The sequence below is a fragment of the Nanorana parkeri genome, unplaced genomic scaffold (assembly GCF_000935625.1).
Source record: "Nanorana parkeri isolate BGI_ZX_2015 unplaced genomic scaffold, ASM93562v1 scaffold900, whole genome shotgun sequence".
Classification (NCBI taxonomy): domain Eukaryota; kingdom Metazoa; phylum Chordata; class Amphibia; order Anura; family Dicroglossidae; genus Nanorana; species Nanorana parkeri.
In genome coordinates, this window is record NW_017307168.1 from 580761 (window position 1) to 591712 (window position 10952).

The following is a 10952-nucleotide window of genomic DNA, read 5'->3' on the forward strand; positions in this document are numbered from 1 at the left end:
GCTGGTGGTGTGTGTGTTGGTGTCTGTATACATGCGCACACATCAGCAATAGGTTGGACTTGATGGACTTATGTCTTTATTCAACCTCAAATACTATGTTTGGCTGAACCAAATGGAGCCGAAGCTGGCCGATGTACGGCTGAAATCAGCTGTACTCAGCTGAAGTGAATAGCCAAATGGGGTTTGGCTCACTTCACTTCAGCTTGGTTATTCACTCGGCTACCTTAGGCAGCTTACTGAATAGTCCCCTAAGTTCTTTACAAATGAGGTTACTGATTGCATTGACTTTTTAACAATAAAGCCTGAGGGCACATAGCATACACAAATCATTTTTAAACCTGTATTTATCTTTTAAGCAGACCCGTCATTTAATTGTGAAAAAATAAAGTAAACTGGTATTTTATGGAAGTTGTCATTGTTGATATACAGTATTTCCTTTTGAAACAGCTAGTTACCTGGGTACAATGCAGATCCAATGTTTTTAATCTTACCTTAAACAAATAAAGAGATGAGGAGTTCTGACTTAACTCTGACTTTCTAATCCGCATGGTTGTTTCAGGTCAGTGAATGAGAAAGTATTTGGTGCAGTGACATCTAGTCAACTAGTATCCTTAGAAGGAGGTCAGGAATGACAGCCTCTGCTTTCCTCTCAGTACAGGTTTTATTTGACGTGAACCCCTGCTTTTACTGTGCATGGCAAATCAACTGGTCCAGTTAAAGTGACACTAAGCTCAGAAGTTAAGTCTTAAAAATGCATTCAAGTACCTTAACTATTAACCAAAATGTATCATATTTGTAGATCCTCAAATGAGGAGTTCTGACTTCACTCTGACTTTCTAATCCCCATGGTTGTTCCAGGTCAGTGAATGAGAAAGGATTTGGTGCAGTGACATCTAGTCAGCGAGTAATACTTAGAACGAGGTCAGGAATTACAGCCTCTGCATCACGGGGGCGAGCTCCAAGGTCGCCCCCGTGATGGACTACAATCTCATGTTTAGTTTAGTAATTGGTATTGAGATTGTAGTCCCTCACAGGAGCGAGCTTGGAGAGGTGGCTACTTTAAAACACCCACAGAAACCATAGAGAACAAAAGAAGCCACCCTCCAGAAGGAAGGACAGTGTCAGCATCAATTCAGAGATGATTTATGGATCTACAAATATGTTACAGCTGAGTGATAGACAAAAATTTGACATTTGTATTAATAGTTAAACGATAGTTAGATTATCTCTTGAGCTTAGTGTCACTTTAATTGTCACACTCCCCAGCTGCACATACTCACCTTCCTTTCTCCACCTCTCTGTTGCATTCTTTTGTTAAGAGCTGGTTCTTTCGGGTATGGGGAACATGTGGCTTGATCATTGGCTGGCCAAACACTGGTCATTGCCACCCAGAGGTCGAGAAAGACCTCAGCCCTGTGTTAGTTTTAATTGTTTTCCCTCCCAGTGCCTTAATGGAGTGGTGTACGAGGGAACTGGAGGTATGTGCAGCTGGGAAGGGGCAGCATTTAGTTGAGCCTGTGGCTTTGCCCTGCAGGAGCTCTAGGTAAAACATAAAAAGAAATGTGTGATTTAATATGGTACATTAACATCTTCTCTGTGTGATTAAATGCCAAAAGCATTATTTAAAGTATATATCACTTTTCCATCCAAATTTGGATAGCATCTATTTTATATTTGTCACATAGCATAACAATTTTTTTTAATTGCTGCCTTCATAATACAAGCTCTATTCTGATTTTTTTATTTTATTTATATGTATAATTTTTAGGTATAATGTGTGAATAGGCACACATAACCAACATATAGTGGGATTTCCTCTCAAAAGTGGAACGACACTTTAAACTAGCTTTTGATAGAGAACAAAACACAAGAACTGCTGCTTTTCATTATTCAGAAACAACTGAGAGACTGGTGCTGTGTAGCTGCAGAAGGTTTCTCAAATGTTCAATGAGCACACTCAGAAGATAGGCAGAACATCACTGCTTCATGCAAGCAGATTCAAGGTGACTATAGAAGGAAATATGGAAAGAACTCCAAACCTGTAGCCTGCAGTGCTTGTAGAGTATGTTTAGATACGTATTCTGTCCTTTTGCACTTTTATTGTTTTACAATCTGCAGGTGACATATAAGCCATCAATGATACATCCATGAAAAAAAGTTTGATTCCTAACTTACATAAACTATTCCTTCTGGACTCAAGTTAGCCATTTGAATAAGAAACTGTTGCTTTGTTTTCTGTTCTATAGGTGCAGTTAATTAATGATGCCTATCATCTAGTAGTGGACGCAGTGCTGGGGGTTGAAGCAAATAGTGAAGAAGGTAAAGAGCCATGGGCCACTATTTTGGCAATAATGAAACAGATAAAGATACCTATTATCAGTCTGGATATTCCATCAGGTGGGTACCTAACGCCTATTTTTTTAACATCAGAATTCACTGTGTGAGTTTTTAGATTCATAATTTTTATAACAATGTTTTAGCCACCCAGGATAAAAATGCTTGCTAGATGCAGTACAGGTGCTGTATGTGCATTACATCTATTGCCTCCTGTATATATATCAAAGTGCCTGATTTACTAAAACTCATGATGTTATTAGAGTGAGAACATATTGTTGAATTGGGTTTCATTTAAAAACATTTGATGTAAAACATGCCAAAATAGGAAGTGCAAAACAATGTAATCCTTTAATAAACACGAGTTAAAAATACATTTGATTACTGTTTATGTGGGCTGATATTTGTAAGCATTTACCTAGCTCTATGCATGAACTCACTAGAGATGTTTTTCTAAAAAAGTAAATTTTTCACTTAGCCAAGTAAACTCCAAAAACTCATTCTTCTGCGGAGGATCTTTTTTTAAACAGTAATTTCCTTTGCATATGGTTGCATGATTGAAGTGAATACTGCTTCACTGTGCTATGCAAAATGTTATCCTTTAGTAAATGAACCCCAATGAGTACTAGATGTATTAAACAGACATGGTAACACAAATGTGCGTTCATCATATTCTATATAGTAGTCTAAAGAGTGTGTACTTTTTCCTGTAGCCCTTGCTAACACAAATAAACAGAGATTTTTCATAAACTAATCCAAAGCCAATTTTTTTTAAAATAGAATTATAATCTGTCCCTTGGTTCTCAAGCAAAACTATGGCCAACCAGTGATGATAAATATAACTGGAAAGTGCACAAATATATCAGTAATTTAAAATGTTCAGCAGTTTGAGTCACAAAGATTAGTAGCAGCAATGCAAAATGAACAAACTGTTTTGCTTACGAGCTCTTGGAGAATAGTCTCCACATATCCTCAATTTTTTTTTTTTTTTAACAACAAAAGAGTTATGGAGGCATGTGAAATATGCATTCAGTATTTAGTAGCATAGGATAATTTAGAAGCAAACACCAGAGATTTTTTACATTTAGAGGTTAAGAGTGAAGGTCACTGTTTGGAGATTGTTTTTCTGTACCTCATTTTTATGGCTTTGATGGGACTCTCTAGAGTAAGGAACTATGAGATGAGAGGCAGTAGACATGATGTCATGTGAAAACACTGCGTTGCCCATCTGCATCTGGAAATCCATTCAACAACAGGAAGAAAGAATGAACTGAGAGAATGAATGAATAAAATTTCAGCGAGATTGTTTCACAGTTGATTATTTATTCCATCTCTTTCTGTCTACCTTGTAGTAACAAGAATCAGAGTAATACTTCACTAATGCCCCTAAACAGAAGCTTTTCTGTCCAGCATTTATAATGATATCTAATCCCTAATAGCTTAGTCATTACTCCTACTGCATAGTTATCACACATATTTTGGTTGTAAGTTAACAAAATTCATTGGTCAACAACTTTTTTGGCTCATGCTACTCAAATTCTTTGTTCTGTCTATCCGAGCATTATGTTAATTACAGAGTTGTCCAAAGATCAGTCGTAGTAGGTACTACAACCAGTCATCCTGTATGCTTACCCAGGTTCACATACCGTATAAGACATTAATTCAACTGCCTGATGTGGCATTCTGGTGAGGATTGGGACATTTAGGCATGTCCAGTCTTTCCTTTGTCTAACTGAGAAGAATGAGGGTGGTAGTGATCGCAAATGTGCTGTTTCTTCTCACTAAAAAAATGACACAGTAATCAGTACTGGTGCAATGGGGGACAGACAGATGTCTCCCTACATGCTATCTTTGGGTAGATATCCGTCTGCCGGTGCTTAGCCTGATTCTCTTCCATCTGCCAGTTAGGGAGGTCCTAAAGATGTTTGCCTGGCCCTCAAGAACTGGACTTGTGCACCCCTGCATTAATCTACTTTGACATGTATTAGGATTAGGGATGTTTTTCTCTGTTGACAGAGCAAACTACTCTTTATCAAATTTTTAGACGTTATAGTATAACTGTGCCTATGTAAAAAAAAAAAACAACCATCCCGTAAGATGCACACATACCGCACTTCTTATAACTCTGTCCTGCCCAGGTCTATGAATGGAATGCAAGTATAAACAGTATTTTGTCCCCAGATTAGGAAGTAAGGGGGAATCTCTCCAACAGAGCTCTAGATGGCAATAAGAACCCTTCCCCACTAAAAGGTTTTGGCTATAGATATACTTTACAGGAAACTAGTACTAAGAGAAATTGCTATTGCTGACCTCCTCCTAGTTGCCTGGCTATCTCCGGTTTTAATCATGTGAGACATGGACCTGGAACAAGCATGCAGGCTGAAGGCAAAACCACTGCTAAGCCTACTTATTGCAGGTCAATGACTCAGAACATGCTGAAGACACTGCATCAGCATGACAGTAAAATAACTAGCATTTTAATCATCAGAGGTTAGTAATTGATATCTCCACATTTCCTCAATACATCTGAGCAGTTGAGTGGCCTTGTGTAGATGGACCTATACATAAATGAAAAACAGGAACCCAGAGCAGGTAGACTGAGTCCTCTGTATGCAACCCAAGGATTCAATTTAAAATGTCTAGACTATATCTTTATTGCATGCATTACTACAATGTTGTCTGTTACATGGTCAGTTTTATTAATTGAGTGTCTCTGTTTGCCAGACTGGGATGTGGAAGCTGGAAATACTGAAGGCATTAACCCTGAGGTGCTCATTTCCCTGTCTGCGCCCAAGAGATGCGCCGTTCAATTTTCTGGAAAACACCATTTTGTTGCGGGGAGGTTCCTTCCCTATGATATACACAAGAAATTTGAATTGAACCTACCAAAGTATTCTGGGACAGATTGTGTGGTGGAGATTTAGAATGGAAAAGTCTGTTTTTGAAACTGAAATCTGTCAATAAATGTATACATTTTCTGTATTGTACTGAGTTTGGTGTTTTTAGTGAAGTGGGAGGCTATGATTTGTATTCAAAGAGCTCTCTCTGTTAAAGGGAAATTATGATGGTTTTGAATCTTTTTTTATTCATATACATTTTAAACTGATATTTTATATTTTTGCACTCTTTATTTTAAAAACAAACATTTACAGGCTTATTCACAAAAGGGTGAAGAGTTTGCAGAAGTCAGGAGAAGTGAACAATCTAGGACAAAATAGCTGAACTGGAAAGTGAGCTGAATTGGAGAATTATTCCAAATCAGATATTTTGGCCTAGATTGTTCACTTCTCCTGCCTTCGCCAAACTCTTCACCCTTTTGTGAATAACATTGTTAGTATACACCATACTAACAACACTGGGGTCTTACATCAATATTGACCTTGTAAAAAGAGAACATTGAGGAATCGGTTTGCTTTCACACTGTCTCTTTCTAACTGAATTTTTCCTCTAATTAATTCACTAGTGGGTGTATACTTGAGCTTGAGCTATAGTGGGTTAACAAAGGGTCACAACAATACAGCCAAGGTTGTTTGAAATAAGCCCTGTGTTCCTGCTTGCTGGAAATGTAAAAAGGAACTATTCTTACACAACACTGCATATATTCCTAAATTAAAACATGAAAAATTGTTTTACAAATTTATTTATTTTTAGTCCTAACCATACCATTTAGTCCCAAGCAAATAATATACATTCACTTCACATTTAGGAAAGTCTGTTACCTGAATTAATGTTTATTGTAGAAATAATATTGAAGAATATCACTGAGAGTCTATTTATAAATGTTTCTAAACACGATTCACGCAACATTCACATATGTTCCCAAGATTATCTAAAATGCCCAGAGAACACAACCTTGCTGTAATTTTAGAAAATCTGTAAGTTTGTTAATAAAAATGCTTTTGTGATCAGGAATCTTTTGGAAATATACAGTATCTACTCTTTGCATTTTCAACCATATTATAAATATTTCATGTGTCTGTATCAAACAAGTCTGACAAGTACAAAATATGAAAATGGCTACTGTGAAGCAAAACGACACAGAATCTTTAAGGAGGTTTACATTGGACTTCTACTTTTTATAATATATTCCTCTATCTGCAAATGTCAATCAAAAAATATTTAAACATAAAAAATCCAATCCTAGCATATGTTTATGTGAGTGCTTTACCTAGATAAGTTTATCTTTATAGAAATTGGTTGATATCAGAGTCTCTGTAGTGTATGTCAGAGTAAAGGAAAAATCTCTCCAATACTTGCACATTTACCATTCTCAAAAAAGGTCATAACTTCTAAGTCCTGTTGTGGGCTGACAACACACAGCATTTTTGTGGACTGAGACTACTCAAACATTCCCCCTAACCTACTGTCCACAACATACAGACTGATCATTTTGTAGTTCCAAGATAAGGATTAGGATGGGTTTATTAGACTCCTTGGGATAACACAGGCAGCGTCTGACATAATATACAGGTGAGATGCGTCCCAAGCTATTCATCACTCCAGTCGCATCACTCGCCCCTCTTCACAGCACATATAGTAGTTGGTATTCATTCAAACAAACATACATAGAGAATTCTTCTATAACCATACAACACTGCAGGCAACACTTATGGCAGACAGGATAATGTAATGCCATACATACGCAGAAAAACACAGCACTCTGTTCTTGTGAAGTACGTAATAGGGCCCTTTTTTCAGAGCATCTGGAGAAAGGGAGTGGGGCCCCAAAAAAAGGTCCAGCTGTTTTTAGAATTAGCCGCTTATAGCTACTATGAGATGCCTGTGGTGGTCGTTGGACATTAACCCTCCCTCAACCTCCGGTTGCTTGGCTGAGATTTTTGCAGATTGATTTGATCTTTATGTTTGTGACTATCATTCTTAATTGTATCTAAGTATCATTACATACGGGTGTGCTCTGTGTTTTTCTAGTCTGCTTGAATTTTGGCCGAGTCCTGCTAAGCCGGCCAAAATTCGAGTAGCATGTAGCCTTATCGGGACAAACCAATCAGCTTCACTGGGGGAATTCATAAAAACTGGAGCAGACAGAATCTGGAGCAGTTGCCTATGGTGACCAATCAGCTTCTCTGTTTCAAGTTCAAAGCTTAACGGAACAAGCAGAGGAGAGAAGCTGATTAGTTGCCATAAGAAAACTGTGTGCTCCAGTTTTCATGAATTCCTCCCACTGTTTGGATATTATGACAGCACACTAAATAGCATGAATAAGGGAATCAAGAAAGTCTGTTTTCTTCATAACATGCAAAACTCGGTGCCCCTTACCATGTGTAGATGAGAAACCTAAGTGACACATATAGTATACACACCTTCCAGTCAGCGCCTCACAATATATACATAAACTGTGTAAAACGGATGAAAAGCTGTCATGTAAGATTACCATTATTGTCATTCCTTGTGCATTATAAACCTCTCAGATTTAGGTTCCATCATTTTAAAACTGAAATGTAATCTAATAATTGAAAGCTTCAGTGACTGCCATTAATTGTTGGTAAATAAATGTGATTTGAACCACATGAGATCACTTCTTACAGAGGTGTAAAAGGAAATAGAACATGAAAGCCACAAGTCATGTAAATGTGAAACTATTACCCGGCCTGTTGAAGCCAGTGAGGACTATAAATTGTGGAGAATCCTTGCAAGATGACATATTTGTGGCATTGCATAAACACATTATATTGGTCTCATGTCTGGTGATGTAAAACCTTCTAGGTGCTGGGAGCAAGGCATTATTTTTAAAGACAATGACAGCACAGTCGTGGTTTTGCATTTATGTTACTACATATCATCTCAGCCCACAGGTGTGGAGGTGCTTATATCCTTCTTCTTAAAAACTGTCTGACATACTATATGTAATTGTTAAAACTCCAAGCCAAGATGAAAGGCACAAATAAGTGCAGATCTTCATTCATTAATGAACATTAATTCAGCAATCATTTGATTTTTTTTTTTTTTTTAAATACAAGCAGTGTAAGTCCCTAAATGTGTCTTAAATTAGCCACTTACAGTCTACTGCAGGGCTAGGCAACCTTGACACTCTGGTTGTTGTGGAACTACAAGTCCTATGAGGCACTGCAAGGCCCTGACAGCCACAGGCATAACTCCCAGTGGCATGATTGTATTTCACCACAGCTGGGGTGCTGAGGTTGCCGACCCCGCCCTACCAGAGCTCAGACAGGGGATGAAGAAGCAGAACAGGAGACAATTAGGATGGCCAGGGCAGCCTTCAGAAATTTTGGGGCCCCTTACACGGCTTTAGGCCGGGCCCCCACCCCCCCCCGCACCGCCCGGTCGCAACAACCACCTCATCGTCAGGCCCCTTACTTGCGTATCGGCCGTACCCCCCTGATGGCGGCCCTGAGGATGGCATCAGTGCAAGGAGCATGCTGATAAGTAGGGAAGAGCTCAGGTTTCGACCTATGGCACTTCCACCTAAGCAGCTGTGGGTAAGGCTTCCCCACCCCACAGCTGTAAAAGGGGTGGGATGCTTGTGCTGATGTCATTTACCTAAAATGGCCACATAGTCATATTAGATGAATATCATTTATACAGTGGCGTCACAAGGGGGGTGCGACCCGCAACCGGGTGACACCATTGTGAGGGGTGACACCAAAATGACTGAGAGCCATTCGGTCATGGACCCAGAACCTGACAGTATCAGGAGAGGAGGGAACCCGGCAGCATACCTTATTTCGCCCGGTGAACGTTCCCTCCTCTTTTACCAAGATGGTCGCCGGCAGGTATCAATAGGATAGCTGCGCATGCACGATGACGTCACCGCGGGGTGTCACCTGGTATCCGCTCCAGGTGACACCCGGCCTCTGGACGCCCCTATATACACTATATTCACAAAAGTATTGGGATACCTACCTTTACACGCACATGAACTTTAATGGCATCCCAGTCTTAGGGCTTGTTCACACCATTTCCTGGTCCAGATCTGGCGCAGATCTGCAGACACGTGTTCCGGACGCATTCCAGTTCCTTTTTTTTGTGGAGTGGGGCTGTCAGCTGTTAACTGCAGTGCGGTGCGTTTTCTGCGCTTTTTTGTTGCGTTTGACGTGTCCGTGCGTTTTTCCGGACCGGAGAAAATGTGACATGCAGTATTTTTGAGAGAACTGGAGCCCATAAAACACATAGGGATACATTGGTATGCATTTTAAGTGTAGGAGCGAACGGTCCTGCTCCAGACAGAATCCGGACATCGTGTGAACAAGCCCTAAATCCGTCGGGTTCAATATTGAGTTGGCCCACCCTTTGCAGCTAGAACAGCTTCAACTCTTCTGGGAAGGCGCCTACAGGGTTTAGGAGTGTGTCCATGGCAATGTTTGACCATTCTTCCAGAAGCGCATTTGTGAGGTCAGGTACTGATGTTGGACGAGAAGGCCTGGCTCGTAGTCTCTGCTCTAACTCATCCGAAAGGTGTTCTATCAGGTTGAGGTCAGGACTCTGTGCAGGCCAGTCAAGTTCCTCCACCCCAAACTTGCTCATCCATGTCTTTATGGACCTTGCTTTGTGCATTGGTGCACATTCATGTTGGAACAGGAAGGGGCCATCCCCAAACTCTTCCCACAAAGTTTGGACCATGAAATTGTCCAAATTGTCTTGGTATGCTGATGCCTTAAGAGTTCCCTTCACTGGAACTAAGGGGCCAAGCCCAACCCCTGAGAAACAACCCCACGCCATAATTCCCTCTCCACCAAACTTTACACTTGGCACAATGCAGTCAGGCAAGTACCATTCTCCTGGCAACCGCCAAACCCAGACACGTCCATCGGATTGCCAGACAGAGAATCGTGATTCGTCACTCCAGAGAACACGTTTCCACTTCTCTAGAGTCCAGGAGCGGCATGCTTTACACCACTGCATCCGCCGCTTTGCATTGCACTTGGTGATGTAAGGCTTGGATGCAGCTGCTCGGCCATGGAAACCCATTCCATGAAGCTCTCTATGCACTGTTGTTGTGCCAATCTGAAGGCCACACGAAGTTTGGAGGTCTGTAGCTATTGACTCTGCAGACAGTTGGCGACTTCTGTGCACTGTGCGCTTCAGCATGCGCTGACCCCGCTCTGTCATTTTACGTGGCCTGCCACATCGTGGCTGAGTTGCTGTTGTTCCCAAAGTTGCTTCCACTATAATACCACTAACAGTTGTCTGTGGAATATTTAGTAGCAAGGAAATTTCCCGGATGGACTTATGGCACAGGTGGCAACCTATCACGGTACCACGCTTGAATTCACTGAGCTTCTGAGAGCGACCCATTCTTTCACAAATGTTTGTAGAAGCAGTCTGCATGCCTAGGTGCTTGATTTTTTACACCTTTGGCCATGGAGGTGATTGGAACACCTGAATCCAATGATATGGAGGGATGCCCGAATACTTTTGGCAATATAGTGTATATATATATATATGTGTGTGTGTGTGTTTTTTTTAAGTTTAGCTATATATGTTAAAGAGCCTTTTGGGTTAAGATATAAAAGGGGAGAGGAAAAGGGGGCGAACTGTTGCAGGTACGAGTTGCAGGTATCTAGATCCTTCTCATCATAGCCCAATCTCAGACTGTTCTGACGGGCCAAGCTTTGGCACTTCCTGATTGTGCCTAAGCT

The 10952-nt window shown here is 40.5% G+C and overlaps 1 protein-coding gene across 1 annotated transcript in view; it reads left to right on the forward strand.

The window, feature by feature from the left end:
* The window catches only part of YJEFN3 (YjeF N-terminal domain containing 3), an 84784-nt gene extending 79443 nt beyond the window's left edge, over window positions 1-5341 (forward strand). Inside the window, 2 exon segments of the mRNA XM_018565925.1 lie at window positions 2247-2397; window positions 5059-5341. Coding sequence (XP_018421427.1) covers window positions 2247-2397; window positions 5059-5258 — 351 coding nt within the window. The 3' untranslated portion in view covers window positions 5259-5341.
* The last annotated feature ends 5611 nt before the right edge of the window (window positions 5342-10952 follow it).